This window comes from Pseudophryne corroboree, chromosome 1, assembly GCF_028390025.1.
Source record: "Pseudophryne corroboree isolate aPseCor3 chromosome 1, aPseCor3.hap2, whole genome shotgun sequence".
In the NCBI taxonomy this organism is placed as follows: Eukaryota; Metazoa; Chordata; class Amphibia; order Anura; family Myobatrachidae; genus Pseudophryne; species Pseudophryne corroboree.
Window position 1 is genome coordinate 351,729,807 of NC_086444.1, and position 17,610 is coordinate 351,747,416.

General features: G+C 46.8%; 1 protein-coding gene across 11 annotated transcripts in view; it reads left to right on the forward strand.

The window, feature by feature from the left end:
• The window catches only part of ARVCF (ARVCF delta catenin family member), a 1,509,311-nt gene that overhangs the window by 1,379,540 nt on the left and 112,161 nt on the right, over nucleotides 1–17,610 (forward strand). For all 11 annotated transcript variants that reach the window (XM_063964728.1, XM_063964731.1, XM_063964729.1 and 8 more), the window contains one exon: nucleotides 7,188–7,798. In XM_063964728.1, the coding sequence (XP_063820798.1) occupies nucleotides 7,188–7,798 (611 nt within the window). The remainder of the gene's footprint in view (nucleotides 1–7,187; nucleotides 7,799–17,610) is intronic.

Genomic DNA, 17,610 nt, shown 5'->3' on the forward strand with positions numbered 1-17,610 from the left:
AATAACCACTTTCCCACCCCTTCCCACTGATATACATGCACGGATCTCATGGATCCCTGCATGCCTATACAATCACGGATTAAAAAAGCAGGTCTGTTTTTTTTTAGCACTTTTTTACGAGTTGTAATTTTTCACGGCAGTGTTTTTTTTTTTTTTGCTTTGCACTTCTTAGTAAATTACCGAGATTCATACTTAAACAGCCGCGTTTTGACCGATGGTGTATTCATTCGTATTTTTTTTGTTGGACTTCCAAAAAATTACGAATGCCCTCATCACTGCCGTGATTATTGCTTAGTAAATTACCGAGATGACACTTTGATGAAAAAACGGCATCTCGGTCAAAATCGGGACCTTAGTAAATATACCCCAGTATGTCTTTGTGGGCTCCTAAAGTAAAAATTAGTATGTAAAAAGAACTTAAAATTTTCAATTGTGATTGAAATTTATGGTACAATTAATATTACTTTTTTTTTAAAAATAGAATATATTATCCTGCTTTATGCTAGCTTATTACACCAGTCCGTACAATGAAAGGAACAATGATGCAAATAAATAACATACAATGAATGAACATGAGGTAAAGATTGGAAGGCATATGTATAAACATTTCTATATCTTGGAAAAAATGTTAGACGTTAGAAGTTGCATGTACTCTACTTAGCCCGCTGGGGAACATAACAAGATTTCTGGTTGATTTACAGCAGTGCACTGACATGTCTGGTTCCACGTGAGTGAACATAGTGTTTATTTTGAACTATATGGGCATGCTTCTTTAGACAATATCGGAGTGCAGGGGAAAAGGCATTCATAGTAGGTCAGTATCCTCGCTCAAACGTCTAGGAAAGTTACCGCACAAAAATAAAAATACAAACAGTTCAAACGTTTTGGCCAATATTCAATTGTTTATTGCTCCTGATCCCCTGTGTAAAGTAACGGTAGATTGGGGGGGATATTCATTTGTGCTCATTTGTCGTGCTTATCAGCAGAGAGGTTGGGTTTAGTCGCAAAAAGCACCTAAACCACGACCAAACTAATGAGTGCGACACGAAAAGTCCTGTTTGAGCGCTCAGATTGGTAACTTTTCGCTCATTTCAGCTCACCTGGGGGGTGCGAGCTGAAATGCACGCGCCATCAGCTAATCGTGGCTGAATGGAGCAACAGTTGAATAGCTGGATGCCGGCGAGAAAACAATTGAATCTCGCCTTTTGTGTGCTTTGAACGACTTTCCCCCTGATAATTCCGCTCTGTACAGATATTTATTTCTCGGACGTCCTAGTGGATGCTGGGTACTCCGTAAGGACCATGGGGAATAGACGGGCTCCGCGGGAGACTGGGCACTCTAAAAGAAAGATTAGGTACTATCTGGTGTGCACTGGCTCCTCCCTCTATGCCCCTCCCCCAGACCTCAGAATCTGTGCCCGGCTCGAGCTGGTTGCACACTAGGGGCTATCCTGAGCTTCTAGTAAAGAATTTGTTAGGTTTTTTATTTTCAGTGAGATCTGCTGGCAACAGACTCACTGCTACGAGGGACTAAGGGGAGAGAAGCGAACCTACCTGCTTGCAGCTAGCTTGGGCTTCTTAGGCTACTGGACACCATTAGCTCCAGAGGGATCGAACACAGGCCCAGCCTCGGTCGTCTGGTCCCGGAGCCGCGCCGCCGTCCCCCTTGCAGAGCCAGAAGCAAGAAGAACATCCTGAAAATCGGCGGCTGAAGATTCCGGTCTTCATTAAGGTAGCGCACAGCACTGCAGCTGTGCGCCATTGCTCCCTATGCACACCACATACTTCGGTCACTGATGGGTGCAGGGCGCTGGGGGGGGGGGGGGGCGCCCTGGGCTGCAATTAGAGTACCTTACATTGGCAAACAGCACATAATATAGTCTAAAAAACTATATATGTGCAAAAATCCCCCGCCATAAGACAGCTCCCCAGGCTCTCCCCTGCAGTTTCCAGGCTCAAAGGGTAACAAAGAGAGGGGGGGCACTAAATTTAGGCGCAAACTGTATATGTAAAGCAGCTATAGGGAAAAATCACTTTGTGTTAGTGAAAATCCCTGATTAAATAGCGCTGTGGTGTGTGCTGGCATACTCTCTCTCTGTCTCCCCAAAGGACTTTGTGGGGTCCTGTCCTCAGAGCATTCCCTGTGTGTGTGCGGTGTGTCGCTACGGCTGTGTCGACATGTTTGATGAGGAGGCTTATGTGGAGGCGGAGCAGGTGCCGATAAGTGTGATGTCACCCCCTGCGGGGCCGACACCAGAGTGGGTGGATATGTGGAAGGTATTAACCGACAGTGTCAACTCCTTACATAAAAGGCTGGATGACGTAACAGCCGTGGGACAGCCGGCTTCTCAGCCCGTGCCTGCCCAGGCATCTCAAAGACCATCAGGGGCTCACAAACGCCCGCTACCTCAGATGGCAGACACAGATGTCGACACAGAGTCTAACTCCAGTGTCGACGAGGATGAGACATATACACAATCCACAAGGGGCATCCGTTGCATGATTACGACAATGAAAAATGTGTTACACATTTCTGACATTAACCCAGGTACCACTAAAAAGGGTATTATGTTTGGGGAGAAAAAGCAGCCAGTGTGTTTCCCCCCATCAGATGAGTTGAATGAAGTGTGTGAAGAAGCGTGGCGTTCCCCCGATAAGAAACTGGTAATTTCTAAAAAGTTACTGATGGCGTACCCTTTCCCGCTAGAGGATAGGTCACGTTGGGAGATATCTTTTAGGGTGGATAAGGCGCTCACACGCTTGTCAAAAAAGGTGGCACTGCCGTCTCAGGATACGGCCGCCTTGAAGGAGCCTGCTGATAGAAAGCAGGAGGCTATCCTGAAGTCTGTATATACACACTCAGGTACTATACTGAGACCTGCAATTGCTTCAGCATGGATCTGTAGTGCTGCTGCAGCGTGGTCTGATACCCTGTCAGATAATATTGATACCCTCGACAGGGATACTATTTTGCTAACCATAGAGCATATTAAAGACGTCGTCTTATATATGAGGGATGCACAGAGGGATATTTGCCGGCTGGCATCTAGAATTAATGCAATGTCCATTTCTGCCAGGAGGGTATTATGGACCCGGCAGTGGACAGGTGATGCTGATTCTAAAAGGCACATGGAGGTTTTGCCTTATAAGGGTGAGGAATTGTTTGGGGATGGTCTCTCGGACCTCGTATCCACAGCAACAGCTGGGAAATCGACATTTTTACCTCAGGCTCCCTCACAACCTAAGAAAGCACCGTACTATCAGGTACAGTCCTTTCGGCCTCAGAAAGGCAAGCGGATCAAAGGTGCTTCCTTTCTGCCCAGAGGCAGGGGGAGAGGGAAAAAGCTGCACCAGACAGCCAGTTCCCAGGAACAAAAATCCTCCCCTGCTTCTACTAAGTCCACCGTATGACGCTGGGGCTCCACAGACGGAGCCAGGTGCGGTGGGGGCGCGTCTCCGGAACTTCAGTGTCCAGTGGGTTCGCTCACAGGTGGATCTCTGGGTTCTACAAGTGGTATCTCAGGGATACAAGCTGGAATTCGAGGCGTCTCCCCCTCGCCGTTACCTCAAATCAGCCTTGCCAGCTACTCCCCAGGACAGGGAGGTAGTACTGGCGGCAATTCACAAGCTGTACCTCCAGCAGGTGATAATAAAAGTTCCCCTCCTTCAACAGGGACGGGGTTACTATTCCACAATGTTTGTGGTACCGAAACCAGACGGTTCGGTGAGACCCATTCTAAATTTGAAATCCTTGAACACTTATATAAGGAAGTTCAAGTTCAAAATGGAATCGCTCAGGGCGGTTATTGCAAGCCTGGAAGAGGGGGATTACATGGTATCACTGGACATCATGGATGCTTACCTACATGTCCCCATTTACCCACCTCACCAGGAGTACCTCAAGGTTGTGGTACAGAACTGCCATTACCAATTCCAGACGTTGCCGTTTGGTCTGTCCACGGCACCGAGAGTGTGTTCCAAGGTAATGGCCAAAATGATGATACTCCTTCGGAAGAAGGGAGTTATAATTATCCCGTAGTTGGACGATCTCCTGATAAAGGCGAGGTCCAAGGAGCAGTCGTTGATCGGAGTAGCACTATCTCAGGAAGTGCTACAACAGCACGGCTGGATTCTGAATATCCCAAAGTCGCAGCTGGTTCCTACGACGGGTCTGCTGATATTGGGCATGTTTCTGGACACAGAACAGAAGAAGGTGTTTCTCCCGGAGGAGAAGGCCAAGGAGTTGTCATCTCTGGTCAGAGACCTCCTGAAACCAAAACAGGTGTCGGTGCATCATTGCACGCGAGTCCTGGAAAAGATGGTAGCTTCTTACGAAGCAATTCCCTTCGGCAGGTTCCATGCAAGGAACTTTCAGTGGGACCTGTTAGACAAGTGAGGATCGCATCTTCAGATGCATCGGCTGATCACCCTGTCCCCGAGGGCCAGGGTGTCTCTGCTGTGGTGGCTGCAGAGTGCTCATCTTCTCGAGGGCCGCAGATTCGGCATTCAGGACTGGGTCCTGGTGACCACGGATGCAAGCCTCCGAGGTTGGGGAGCAGTCACTCAGGGAAGAAATTTCCAAGGACAATGGTCGAGTCAGGAGACTTCCCTACACATAAATATTCTGGACCTAAGGGCCATTTACAATGCCCTAAGGCAAGCAGAACCCCTGCTTCAAAACCAGCCGGTGCTGATTCAGTCAGACAACATCACGGCTGTCGCCCATGTAAACCGACAAGGCGGCACTAGAAGCAGGATGGCGTTGGCAGAAGCCACAAGGATTCTCCGATGGGCGGAGTATCACGTGCTAACACTGTCAGCAGTGTTCATTCCGGGTGTGGAAAACTAGGAAGCAGACTTCCTCAGCAGGCACGACCTCCACCCGGGAGAGTGGGGACTTCATCCAGAAGTCTTCACGCAGATTGTGAACCGTTGGGAACGGCCACAGGTGGACATGATGGCGTCTCGCCTCAACAAACAGCTAAAAAAGTATTGCGCCAGGTCAAGAGACCCTCAGGCGATAGCTGTGGACGCACTAGTGACACCGTGGGTGTACCAGTCGGTTGATGTGTTCCCTCCTCTTCCTCTCATACCCAAGGTACTGAGGATAGTACGTAAAAGAGGAGTAAGAACTATACTCGTAGGTCCGGATTGGCCAAGAAGAACTTGGTACCCAGAACTACAAGAAATGATCTCGGAGGACCCATGGCCTCTGTCTCTCAGACAGGACCTGTTACTGCAGGGGCCCTGTCTGTTCCAAGACTTACCGCGGCTGCGTTGGAAGGCTTGGCGGTTGAACGCCGGATCCTAACGGAAAAGGGCGTTCCAGATGAAGTGATTCCTACGCTGTTAAAGGCTAGGAAAGACGCTGCCTGAAGTTCAGACTTTGTTAAGGGAGTGCTGCATATTCAGCCCCCTTTTGTGCCTCCAGTGGCACCTTGGGATCTCAACGTAGTGTTGGATTTCCTAAAATCACATTGTTTGTGCCACTTCAGAACGTGGAGTTGAAGTATCTCACGTGGAAAGTGGTCATATATATATTTGGCCTTGGCTTCGGCTAGGCGTGTGTCAGAATTGGCGGCTTTGTCATGTGAAAGCCCTTATCTGATCTTCCATAGGGACAGGGCAGAATTGATGATTCGTCCCCAATTTCTCCCTAAGGTGGTATCAGCGTTTCATTTGAACCAACCTATTGTGGTGCCTGCGGCTACTCGGGACTTGGAGGCCTCCAAGTTGCTGGACGTAGTCCGGGCCCTGATAATCTATGTTTCCAGGACGGCTAGAGTCAGAAATACTGACTCGCTGTTATCCTGCATGCACCCAACAAGCTGGGTGCTCCTGCTTCTAAGCAGACTATTGCTCGCTGGATCTGTAGCACGATTCAACTTGCACATTCTGCGGCTGGACTGCCGCATCCTAAATCAGTAAAAGCCCAATCCACGAGGAAGGGGGCTCTTCTTGGGCGGCTGCCCAAGGGGTCTCGGCATTACAACTTTGCCGAGCTGCTACCTGGTCGGGGTGAAACACGTTTGCAAAATTCTACAAGTTTGATACCCTGGCTGAGGAGGACCTTGAGTTTGCTCATGCGGTGCTGCAGAGTCATCCGCACTCTCCCGCCCGTTTGGGAGCTTTGGTATAATCCCCATGGTCCTTACGGAGTACCCAGCATCCACTAGGACGTCAGAGAAAATAAGAATTTACTCACCGGTAATTCTATTTCTCGTAGTCCGTAGTGGATGCTGGGAGCCCGTCCCAAGTGCGGACTCTCTGCAATACGTGTATGTAGTTATTGCTTAACTAAAGGGTTTTGTTATGAGCCATCTGTTAATGAGGCTCATTTGTTGTTCAAACTGTTAACTGGGTATAGTTATCACAAGTTGTACGGTGTGATTGGTGTGGCTGGTATGAGTCTTACCCTGGATTCCAAATCCTTTCCTTGTAGTGTCAGCTCTTCCGGGCACAGTTTCCCTAACTGAGGTCTGGAGGAGGGGCATAGAGGGAGGAGCCAGTGCACACCAGATAGGACCTAATCTTTCTTTTAGAGTGCCCAGTCTCCTGCGGAGCCCGTCTATTCCCCATGGTCCTTACGGAGTACCCAGCATCCACTACGGACTACGAGAAATAGAATTACCGGTGAGTAAATTCTTTTTTTTTTTATGTACCATACTATAATTCTGTCTTCCTACCAAGTATTCCATATATACAAAATGTAAAATAATGAAAAAATTTAAAAAGCCCATATCTACCAATGTGTTAGGCTTGCTCATACTGTGGTGAGTCGTCCTCCTAAACCTCACGTACATTGGATTCTCCCACGATGGGTGAGATCTGGTACCAATATTTAAATTATAACATGAGATGATCTGTTAATAAAGTTCTCTTATTTGACCCATGCACTTGTGCTACATATAGATAGATAGGATAAAATCTGTACCTCGCGGTGTGCCTAAACTTAACACCTTCATCCCATAAGGTTGTCCATACCATATACTAATGGGTGGTTAATTACCATGTAAACTTAGGCTATTATAACATTCACATTTGGATTGACAATACTGATACCTGTTGCAATAAGATCTTGAAACTTTAATGATTTCTACGTGACCACAAGGAAAGTAGTTGATTCTATTATGGGAGTTAGACTGTACAGTTTTATATATATATAAAGTATACATTTTCTTCTCCAGGTCACAAAGATGGTAAAAACAGTCACTACAAGAACTGTACGTCAAGTGCCACTTGGTCCAGATGGGATGCCTGTGATTGATGCCTCCTCTCCTATCAGTGGCTACACGGATTCTATTGACAGGCGATACATTAAGAATGGGGAGCGTTTTATTACCCCACAAGCTTCCTCAACGTTGACCAGATCCTATAACAACAGCTATACCGACTCCTATGGTGAGCCTCATGACACTCCATACCGGCCCTTCATGGCACATGAAGGTTATGGAGAAATACCGGACAACTATGGAAGCCTGTCTCGTGGAATTAATTACCGCCCTCGATATGCATACACTCCAGGCAATAGTTACCGCCCTGAGGATGGCAGTTACACCCTCCCATCACGTAGGGAAAACTATGTCCCCATTGCGCAGCCACAAGTGCCAATTGGCAGTAATGTGGACCTGAACCGGTCCCAACCTGAGCGTTTCCAGCCAGAGCCATATGGCCTAGAGGATGACAACCGCAGTCTTGGAGCAGATGACGAAGGTTATGAATTAGATCCGGATTATTCAACAATGAATAGAAGAGTCCTTCCTGGCATGCCCTTGACAGGCAGACCGCACAAGACAAGGTAAGACAACCTGAACAAAAAAAAAACCCATTGGGTAGTGATGCTTTTTTATATTCATTATAATGTTTTACATATAATGTTGGGGAAAGTGGAAGCTTTGATTTGCTTCATATCTTTCCTTACCAGTTCACATTTTCCAATGATTTGTTACCTTTCATCTCAAAGTTATAGCAATGTGCCAGTTTTTGCTTGTTTGACTGTTATAGGCTTACATGATTTTTTTAAAAATATACTGTAAGGTTTTTTGTTCCGGCTGATAAGCGGCTGCTGAATGGAATTTTTACCTTTTCAAAAACTGCTTACTATTTTAATTTTCATAAGTTGACATTTTAGATACAGTCAAGGAATTTATTTGTGGTGTAACAAATATTCACCTTCTGGGAGCTACTGACCTGCCAGTGCTGAGATTTCTAGTCCTTTACTGGTACTTCTCATCTTTTAACTATGGCCCAGATTTATCAAGCCTTGGCGAGTGATATATTGCACAGTGATAAAAAGGGGGAGATGTACTAAGCAGTGAAAAGAGTGGAGAAGTGAGCCAGTGGAGAAGCTGTTCATGGCAACCAATCCGCATTGAAGTAACATTTATAATTGCTTACTATAAACTTAAGAACAGAGGGTGAGAGGTCGGCGCACTGGTAAAGTCACCTAATAAATAAGTGACTATTGATTAGTTTATTGTAACCGGAATAACATCCGAAAAATTTGTATTATAATTTATTATACACAAATGTGATTGTCACGACGGTTCATTCAAACCTGACACTGTAAATGACAACCTGGTGGTGCACCCGAGAGTTAGAACTAAATACCTGTATATCAGAAAAAGAAAGAAGAAAACTCTTTTTTTATGAGGCACTCTTAACAAGTTTGTAAATCTTATACTATTAAAATTTAATTTTTATGAGTGGACTCACTTATAGACAAAACACACATTTAACACATATAAAGTATAGGTCACACTGTAGCTTGTTATAATTAAATACCTTATCTTCTCCTCAATAAACTGTTATTTTTAGATATTGGTAATACAGTCAGAAGAGCAATAATTAAATGCAGTAAATAATTTTACTGCATTTATTTATTTATTTTTCTGATTTACTATAAACTTAGGGTGTGTACACACAGTGAGATCCTTGCTATGCCCGATTTTCACTTGCGATTTCCCTTGAACTCCCCGGAGCCCAGCACCACCGATTTTGACTAACTTTTCTTGAGATATGTGTGCTTACGATTTTGGCTTATGTGAGATTTTGCCTTATGTGAGATGTCATTGACATGTGAGCTGAACTAGATAGTACACCGATCTAGCAAGGATTGACTTGCCTGCACAGTCTATCTTTTCTTGCGATGCCTACCTGGCGCGACCGCGCATCGGGATCGCAAGGAAATCACCTTGCTATCTGCATTAACTTTTCTTGCGATTTTGACTATACAGTCAAAATCGAAAGAAAATATCTCACCGTGTGTACACACCCTTATACAGAGCAGCTGATTGATTGCCATGGGTAATTCTCCACTGGCTCACTTCTCCACTCTTTTTTTTTCCTGCTGAGTACATCTCCCACAAAGTACCAACCAATCAGCTTCTAACTGTCATTTTTAAACACCGTCTGTAACATGGCAGTTAAGAGCTGATTGGTTGTTACTTTAACACCATGCAATTTATCACTCTCCAAGGCTTGATAAATCTGGGCCTGTGTTTTCACTTTTTGTTTATAAAACTTCATCTCTTTTTTTGTTTGATTTGGTATCTTTGTTTGGCATACACCGGCAGATAAAATGTCTGTCAGATCGATAGACATTTAGAAAATATTACGTCAGAAGGACATGCTGGACGATCCAGCATGTCTGGACGATCGATATTTTTGGATTGTTCAGCGCATACATGTACAATTAGCTGGACGATCCGTTGAAATCGGGTGGATCGGCAAGATAATCGTAGCGTGTATGCCCAGCATTAGATTGTGGCTCCATTTTTATTTCCCCCCCCCGACCATAAATAATTTTTAGATAATATATTGTCTGTGGTGAAAAGTCAAGTCCCGATCAAACAGATTTTACCTAAATGTAATCTGTACGTGATTTCTTAAAAGATTTGGGAGTCCACATATGAACACACAGGATTTTGCCATTATCATCTGTGGTTTTTCCCATTGATGGTTTGAAAGTCTATGTTCTAGTAGGAGTATTTTCCTATTGGGATTCTTACCTTTTTTCCTGGACCTACATGTATTGAAAACTGAGGTCCGGTTTGTTTTTAAAATTGTGCAACTAACCTGAATTTTAAATGGTACGGTGGGCCTGACCATTCCCCTGATTGCCATTATCTGAATTGATTGTATTGCTTCTTTGACCATCCCTCTGAAAAAGTCCGTTATTGACGAAATGCGTCAGGGTTGAAGAGAAACTAATATTACCCTTCATTTCATCTATGACACAAAATACAATTTGTATGTGAAATGGTTATCTCTGTTTGCTCAAATGTGCTTTTAATAAATTGCTATTAATGATTATATGTGGTCAATTATATTGCTGGTAACAATTGGAAAGTGATATTAGCGCCTCCTGATTCATTTGTTTGGTGGTGTGTTGTTTTGGTCCTGGCTAACAGAAGGATCGAATTAGGAAAGCATCAATTAATCAGCGCAGGATAAAGGTATATTTCTTGCACAATATATATATATATATATATATATATATATATATATATATATATATTAGTATATACATTCTTTGGTTTATTAAAATGGTAGGACTTTATATACACACTGTACCTCCCAACTGTGAAAAAAGGTATGGTATATGTACAGTACATATTTTTGATACACACATACTGGTATGGGATCTCTAATTTAGAAACCAGTTCAACAGACTATTCCAGAAGTTTAGAAATTCCTTGTGTGCGATTAGCCCGATGACTGCCTTTAGGCATTTTGCGTGTAAGTGTGTGAGGATATTGTAGTCCTCATTGAGGAGTGGGTTGGACCACCAATTTTTAAGGCTGTATCGCTCCTCTTTTCTGCTTAAATAAGATCATTCCCTCTCTTAGTGACAGCTGCATTCTGTCCTCCACCACCATCTCCTTGTACAGCTCTAGCAGGTCTAGGCCAGTGATCCCACAGCATTACCTAGCACTCCACTGGGACACCAGCATTGCCTACGTTCCCACTCAACCTATATTAGCAGCAGAGTGCAGCTTCTCCAGCGCAACAGGCGTGTCCATGGCTGTTTTACCTATAGGATCAATAGTGATAGGGATTCCAAACAGGTAATTGTCAGTCACACCTTTTGTATAGTATTTCTTCAGCGGGGTACACTGGTATTCCACAGGGAATAACATCGGGGTGTAGAGTTGGATCTTGATCCGAGGCACCAACAGGCTAAAGCTTTGACTATTCCCAGGATGCACTGCACCGCCTCCTCTATATCCTTGCCTCCAGGCACTGGAGCTCAGTTTGCAAGTTGATGCCTGCAGTGCAGGCAGCTAGCCCTGAAAAGAGCTTTTCTGACAAGAAAGAAGACTTCAAGGGCCGCAGCATAGGCACTTTGTGCTATATGTCATGCTGACATATCGTGCTGCGGCTCCCTCACCTCCCCCAGCAGTATACTCCCGCACCCTGGTTGCCGGGTACTTACAGCGGAGGCGCTCCGGACTCTTCAGGCACACATACCGCCTCTGCTCTCCTGGATCGCGTGGCCGCACGATAGGGAGGAGGTAAGAGGGTCACCCAGGCGGGACTCGCCGAAATCGCGATCTGGTCGTGGTCTCCTGAGACTGAGTACTATTCAACGCTGTTCCTAGTTCTGAAACCGAATGGATCCTCACGGCCCATTCTCAACCTCAAGTCTTTGAAAAAATTTGTGAAGGTATCCAAATTCCGTATGGAAACTCTTCGCTCTTTTGTTCTGGCCTTGAAGCCCAAGGACTATATGGTATCCCTGGACATAGAGGATGCTTACCTACATATACCTACTAGCAATATCTGCGGTTTGCTATTGGCAACCTACATTATCAATTCCAGGCCTTGCCTTTTGGACTGACCACGGCTCCGCGAATCTTCACCAAGGTCATGACGGCCCCTCTCCGCCGTCAAGGTATCAGGATCCTGCCGTATCTGGATGACTTGTTGATCCTGGCGAACTCCCCAGAGGTACTCCTTCATCATCTGGAACTGACGGACCAATTCCTGTAAGCCCACGGGTAGCTTATCAACTGGAAGAAATCCTTGCTGGTTCCTGCTCAGAGCATGGTACACCTGGGGGCGTTACTGGCCACACACAACCAACGGTTGTTCTTGTCTCCAGAGAAGGTCCTGAAACTTCAGGACAGGATACAATGCTTCCTCTCCCGCCCTCGTGTGTCGATACACTTGGTGATGCAAGTACTAGGCCTCATGGTGTCGGCTTTCGACATGGTAGAGTACGCTCAATTTCATTCTCGCCCTCTGCAGCGATTAATCCTTTCCAAGTGGGATGGCCTGCCTCACCGGAGCAGGTCTCACATGATTTCCTGGACTCCGGAAGTTCGTCTGTCTCTGAGCTGGTGGCTCCAGGACCAATGATTGAGCAGGGGTTGTCCTTTCGGGATCTGCCACTGGGTCCTCCTAATGACAGATGCCAGTCTGCGGGGTTGGGGCACGTTGTTGGAGCAATACTTTCTTCAGGGTCGGTGGACCAGGGAGGAATCTCTCCTTCTGATAAACATTCTGGAGTTGCGGGCAGTGTTCAATGCCCTGAAACTGGCCCTGCCTCTGGTACAGAACAGGCCTGTTCAAGTACAGTCGGACAACGCCACCACGGTGGCGTACATAAATCATCAAGGTGGCACTCAAAGCCGCATGGCAAGGATTCTTCTGTGGGCGGAACGCCATCTGCCAGCCATATCGGCAGTGTTCATTCCGGGGGTCCTCAACTGGGAAGCGGACTTCCTCAGTCATCAGGACATACACGCCGGAGAGTGGAGCCTTCATCTGGAAGTCTTTCAACTTCTAGTGGACAAGTGGGGCCTACCAGCTGTAGACCTGATGACATCTCGACACAATCACAAGGTTCCGGTCTTCAGAGCAAGGACGAGGGATCCTCAAGCAGCGTTTGTGGATGCCCTGGCAATTCCATGAAACTTTCGGCTGCCATACGTGTTCCCTTCAGTGTCACTCCTGCCCAGGGTAATAAGGAAGTTCAAGCAAGAAGGAGGATTACTAATTCTAATCACTCCAGCGTGGCCCAGACGGCAATGGTTCTCAGACCTGCAAGGTCTCTCGATAGAGCGTCCTCTTCTACTTCCGCAACGCCCAGACCTCCTTGTTCAGGGCCCTTGTGTCTACCAGGATTTGGCCCGACTGGCTTTGACGGCGTGGCTCTTGAAGCTTCAGTTCTGAGGGCCAAGGGATTTTCTGAGGCGGTCATTCAAACTATGTTGAAAGCCCGTAAACCGGCTTCAGCTCGAATTTATTATAGGGTCTGGAATTCTTATTTCACCTGATGTGCGGGTAAGAATTATGATGCGTACAAGTTCAGTACTGCCAAACTTTTGGCTTTCCTGCAACAGGGCCTGTACTTAGGCCTTCATCTGGCCTCCATCAAGGTTCATATTTCAGCCTTGTTGGTGTGGTTTCAGAGAAAAATTGCGACTCTACCTGACGTTCATACTTTCACTCAGGGTGTTTTACGGATTCAACCTCCCTATGTTCCTCCTGTGGCTCCTTGGGATTTGTCGGTTGTTCTGGATGCCCTACAAGAGTCTCCGTTTGCACCTCTTGAGTCTGTGGACCTTAAATGGCTTACACTTAAGGTCTTATTTTTGCTGGCTATTGCCTCTGCTAGACGGGTTTCGGACTTGGGTGCCTTATCCTGTCGGTCACCCTTTCTGATTTTTCACCGTGACCGTGCGTTTCTTAGAACTCGCCCTGGTTATCTACCTAAGGTGGTGTCGTCTTTCCACCTTAACCAAGAAATTGTGGTTCCGGCCTTTATCTATCCTGGTTTGTCCTCCAAAGAACGGTCTTTGGATGTGGTACGGGCTCTCTGGATATATATGTGAAGAGAACCTCCTCTTAGGAGGTCTGATTCTCTGTTTGCCCTTTTTTGGTTTTCACAAACGTGGCTGGCCTGCGAATAAGCAAACCTTGGCCAGATGGATTAGAATGGTGATTGCACATGCTTATGTACAGGCTGGCCTTCCAGCTCCTGCTACCATAAAGGCCCATTCTACTCGGTCGGTTGGACCTTCTTGGGTGGCCCGCCGTGTTGCGACCCTTGAACAATTGTGCAAGGTGGCTACGTGGTCCTCAGTGAACACTTTCATAAGGTTTTATGCCTTCGATACTTCTGCCTCCCAGGATGCTTCCTTTGGACGCCGGGTTCTTGTACCCGCTACAGTGCGTCTCCTCCCATGAGGAACTGCTTTAGGACATCCCTGATGTTATTCCCTGTGGAATACCAGTGTACCCCACTGCAGAAAAGGAGATTTATGGTAAGACTTATCATTGTTAAATCTCTTTCTGCGACGTACACTGGATTCCACAGGGCGCCCACCCTGACGCACTTAGCTTCTTTGGGTTTGTATGGCATTAGCCGCGGATACCTTCTCCTGTCATGAGAATGTGGTTATCTGTGGCTACTAACTGTTGTCGTCTCTTTTACCTGCTACTTCATTGGACTGGTTAACAAAACTGAGTTCCAGTGCCTGGAGGCGGGGCTATAGAGAAGGCGGTGCAGTGCACCCTGGGAACAGTCAAAGCTTTAGCCTGTTGGTGCCTCAGATCAAGATCCAACTCTACACCCCGATGTTATTCACTGTGGAATACAGTGTACCTCACAGAAAGAGATTTAACAATGGTAAGTCTTACCATAAATCTCCTTTTTTGGGGAGTAGAGGTAGCAAAAAGTCTCTCTGATAACTCCTGTGATGCCTTTTTTGTCCTTCTTCACAGTGGCTGTGACAGGAGGTTGGGTATGTGTGACCAGTGGTCAGGAGATCGTCTGTCACAATACCGACGCTAGGATCCCGGCTGTTAGATGGCCGGCGGGGGGACGAGCATAACGAAGCACCTTGCAGGCTCGGTGGCTCGCTGCGCTCACCTCAAGTTCTATTTGCACTCTATGGGTGTCGAGTGGGAATGGTCCCTGTGGGTCAGCATGCCAGCCGGCGAGATATTCAGGCTTCGGGGTCCCGCTCTCGGTATTGTGACCGACAGTCTCTTTACCGCCGGTCACATAACCGCATCCCCTGAAGGGGACATGTGACAAGATTGAAGTTTTCTGAAAAAGATTTACATTTCTCACCCTTCTCCAGGCTCCTGGAACAGAACTTGATGTACCTAGATTTCTCCTCTAAGTTCCTTTGGATTCCTCCAGGTCATCTCTAACATACCAGCTGTACAGTTGGATATCACTTCAAGATTGCATTAACAAACTGTGAAATTTGACATTCACATATTCCTACCACTCTCATTCAAAATATGTGTCATTCTTCTGTGCATTATTGGTATCCTTCAACTGCTCCAGCACAACTTCCATTTCCAAGAAGGCACACTGGGCCTGATTCAGATGTGGTTGGAGTTTCTGCCACTGCAGGGACAGCTCTGCATGGTAATGCAGTAGGAGGCATCTATTACAAGTACACGCCTCCTGCTGCAGTAGTGATCCGACCTGCATACTAGGACGCAGCATCAAATCACTCACTATCCATCAGGTGACTTGCGGCACCCATGGAGACATGCAAGCCGCCCCTCGCACAGACCAGGAACCAGGAAATCTTCATCCAACGGTTTAGATTGTGGCCTCTTGCCTCCCTGTAAACACCAATGTCACGCCTCCATTTTGGAAAACGAAGGCCATCGCTGCTCGCTCCCCGCCCCACAAACAGCAGCACACTGTCCATCACTGACTGACTGCTGACGTCCTGTGCATGCGTAAAGTACAGATAATTGCAGCATCATTGGCAACAACTGGACCTGAATGAGGTCCACTGTTTAACTTCCAGAAGTCCAGGTCATGGATAAAAATCATTGCTCAGGACCCCCCAGAGGAGAAGCTGGGACCATAGCATGCCTATTGTGCTTAGCTGCCCTCTATGTGAACACAAAGTGAATCTTGGAATGCACAGATCTATAGGGGCAATTAATAATTTATATAGCTAGACCCCAAAGATCCTGCTGCATTCAACACTGATGCTTTCATTAGAATCTCCTTGAGCAGCTTGGATGGGGTGGTCTTCAGTATGCCGAATGTCGGGATCCCGGCGCACAGTATACCGGCACCGGGAGCCCAACACCCGGCATACCGACAGCTATTCTCCCTCGTGGGGGTCCACGACCCCCTGGAGGGAGAATAAAATAGTGTGGCGCGCGTAGCAAGCCCGCAAGGGGCTCCTTTGCGCTCGCCACGCTGTCGGTATTCCGGCGGTCGGGCTCCCGGCGTCGGTATGCTGGTCGCCGGGTGCCCGAGCGCCGGCATACCGTACTACACCCGCTTGGATGTGGTATCCAGCTTAGCAGTACTGCCTCCATTCTTTTGGGACATTAAAATCAAGAAGAAAAAGGGTGTGGGGGAGGGAGGCGGGAGTGGTGTGAACCCTGCGTGCTGTACGGAGTCCAATTGATGGGAATAGATATATAAGAAAATAGTATTGGGACCAGAAATCAGAGTTACTACAAAGTTGCTTGTCTATACGGGACAGTCAGGCCTCAAGGGTAAGTAAAACAATTGAGGAGAAATACTGCGCATTTTAGTGAACTGATAAATCTGGTGGCAATACACCAAACAATATTTAACAATGACATATATTGACAGACAGAAAGTTCTATAGTAAAATTGATGTTTAGTTATTGATAAAGTCTTTAAAAACAGTTCCATTTAGGAGCACATAAAGAATATACAGATTACCTATAAAATATGTGTATGTGTATGTAATACAGTCGATTCATTATTATGACCAGCAGCTAATAGCCAGAGTAACCGCTGTGTGCAGCACTGACAGCAGCTAGATGGGCTGATCTGTCATTTTAGACCCACGTCTGGTAGACACAGGTTCGGTTTGACGGTGAGCTGCTCCACTGTAGCGTGTCTGTTGGCCTTTACGCACCTTCTTAGCGGACGTTCACCTCTGACCTCAAAGGCATGTGGTGCTCCGCAGGTTCCACATCGGTTATTCGCAGTGGTGCCATTGGTCCAGTCACGATACACCTTCACCACAGCAGCACGCGAACAGTTCACAAACTGCGCTGTTTCCGAAATGCCACCCTTGGTCCGTAAGCCGATATACATCTCTATTTGCAACGAGTGATATGTGTGCACACAGCCTTTCTCTTACGTCCTAGGGGATACTGGGAATCCATTTAGTACCATGGAGTATAGATAAGTCCACTAGGAGCCATGGGCGCTTTAAGAAATTGATAGTGTGCGCTGGCTCCTCCCTCTATGCCCCTCCTACCAGACTCAGTTTAGAAAATGTGCCCGGAGGAGCCAGCCACGTCTCTGGAAGCTTCTGCATTTTTTAATGCGTTTTTTATTTTCAGGCAGGACTGGATGGCACCAGCCTGCCTGCTTCGTGGGACTTAGGGGGGTGAACGGCCCAACCTCTTGAAGGGTTAATGGTCCCGTTCCCCGCTGACAGGACAGTAGCTCCTGAGGAAACTATTCGCAAGCCCCACCACGGCGAGCGTACATTCCCGCAGCACGCCGCCACCCCTAACAGAGCCAGAAGACTGAAGAATGGTGAGTACTAAGCCGGCGTCCTGGTTAGCAGGTCGCCGGCCATTATGGCAGCATGAGCGTACGGAGAAGCACGGCTTCTAAATGGGTACGGA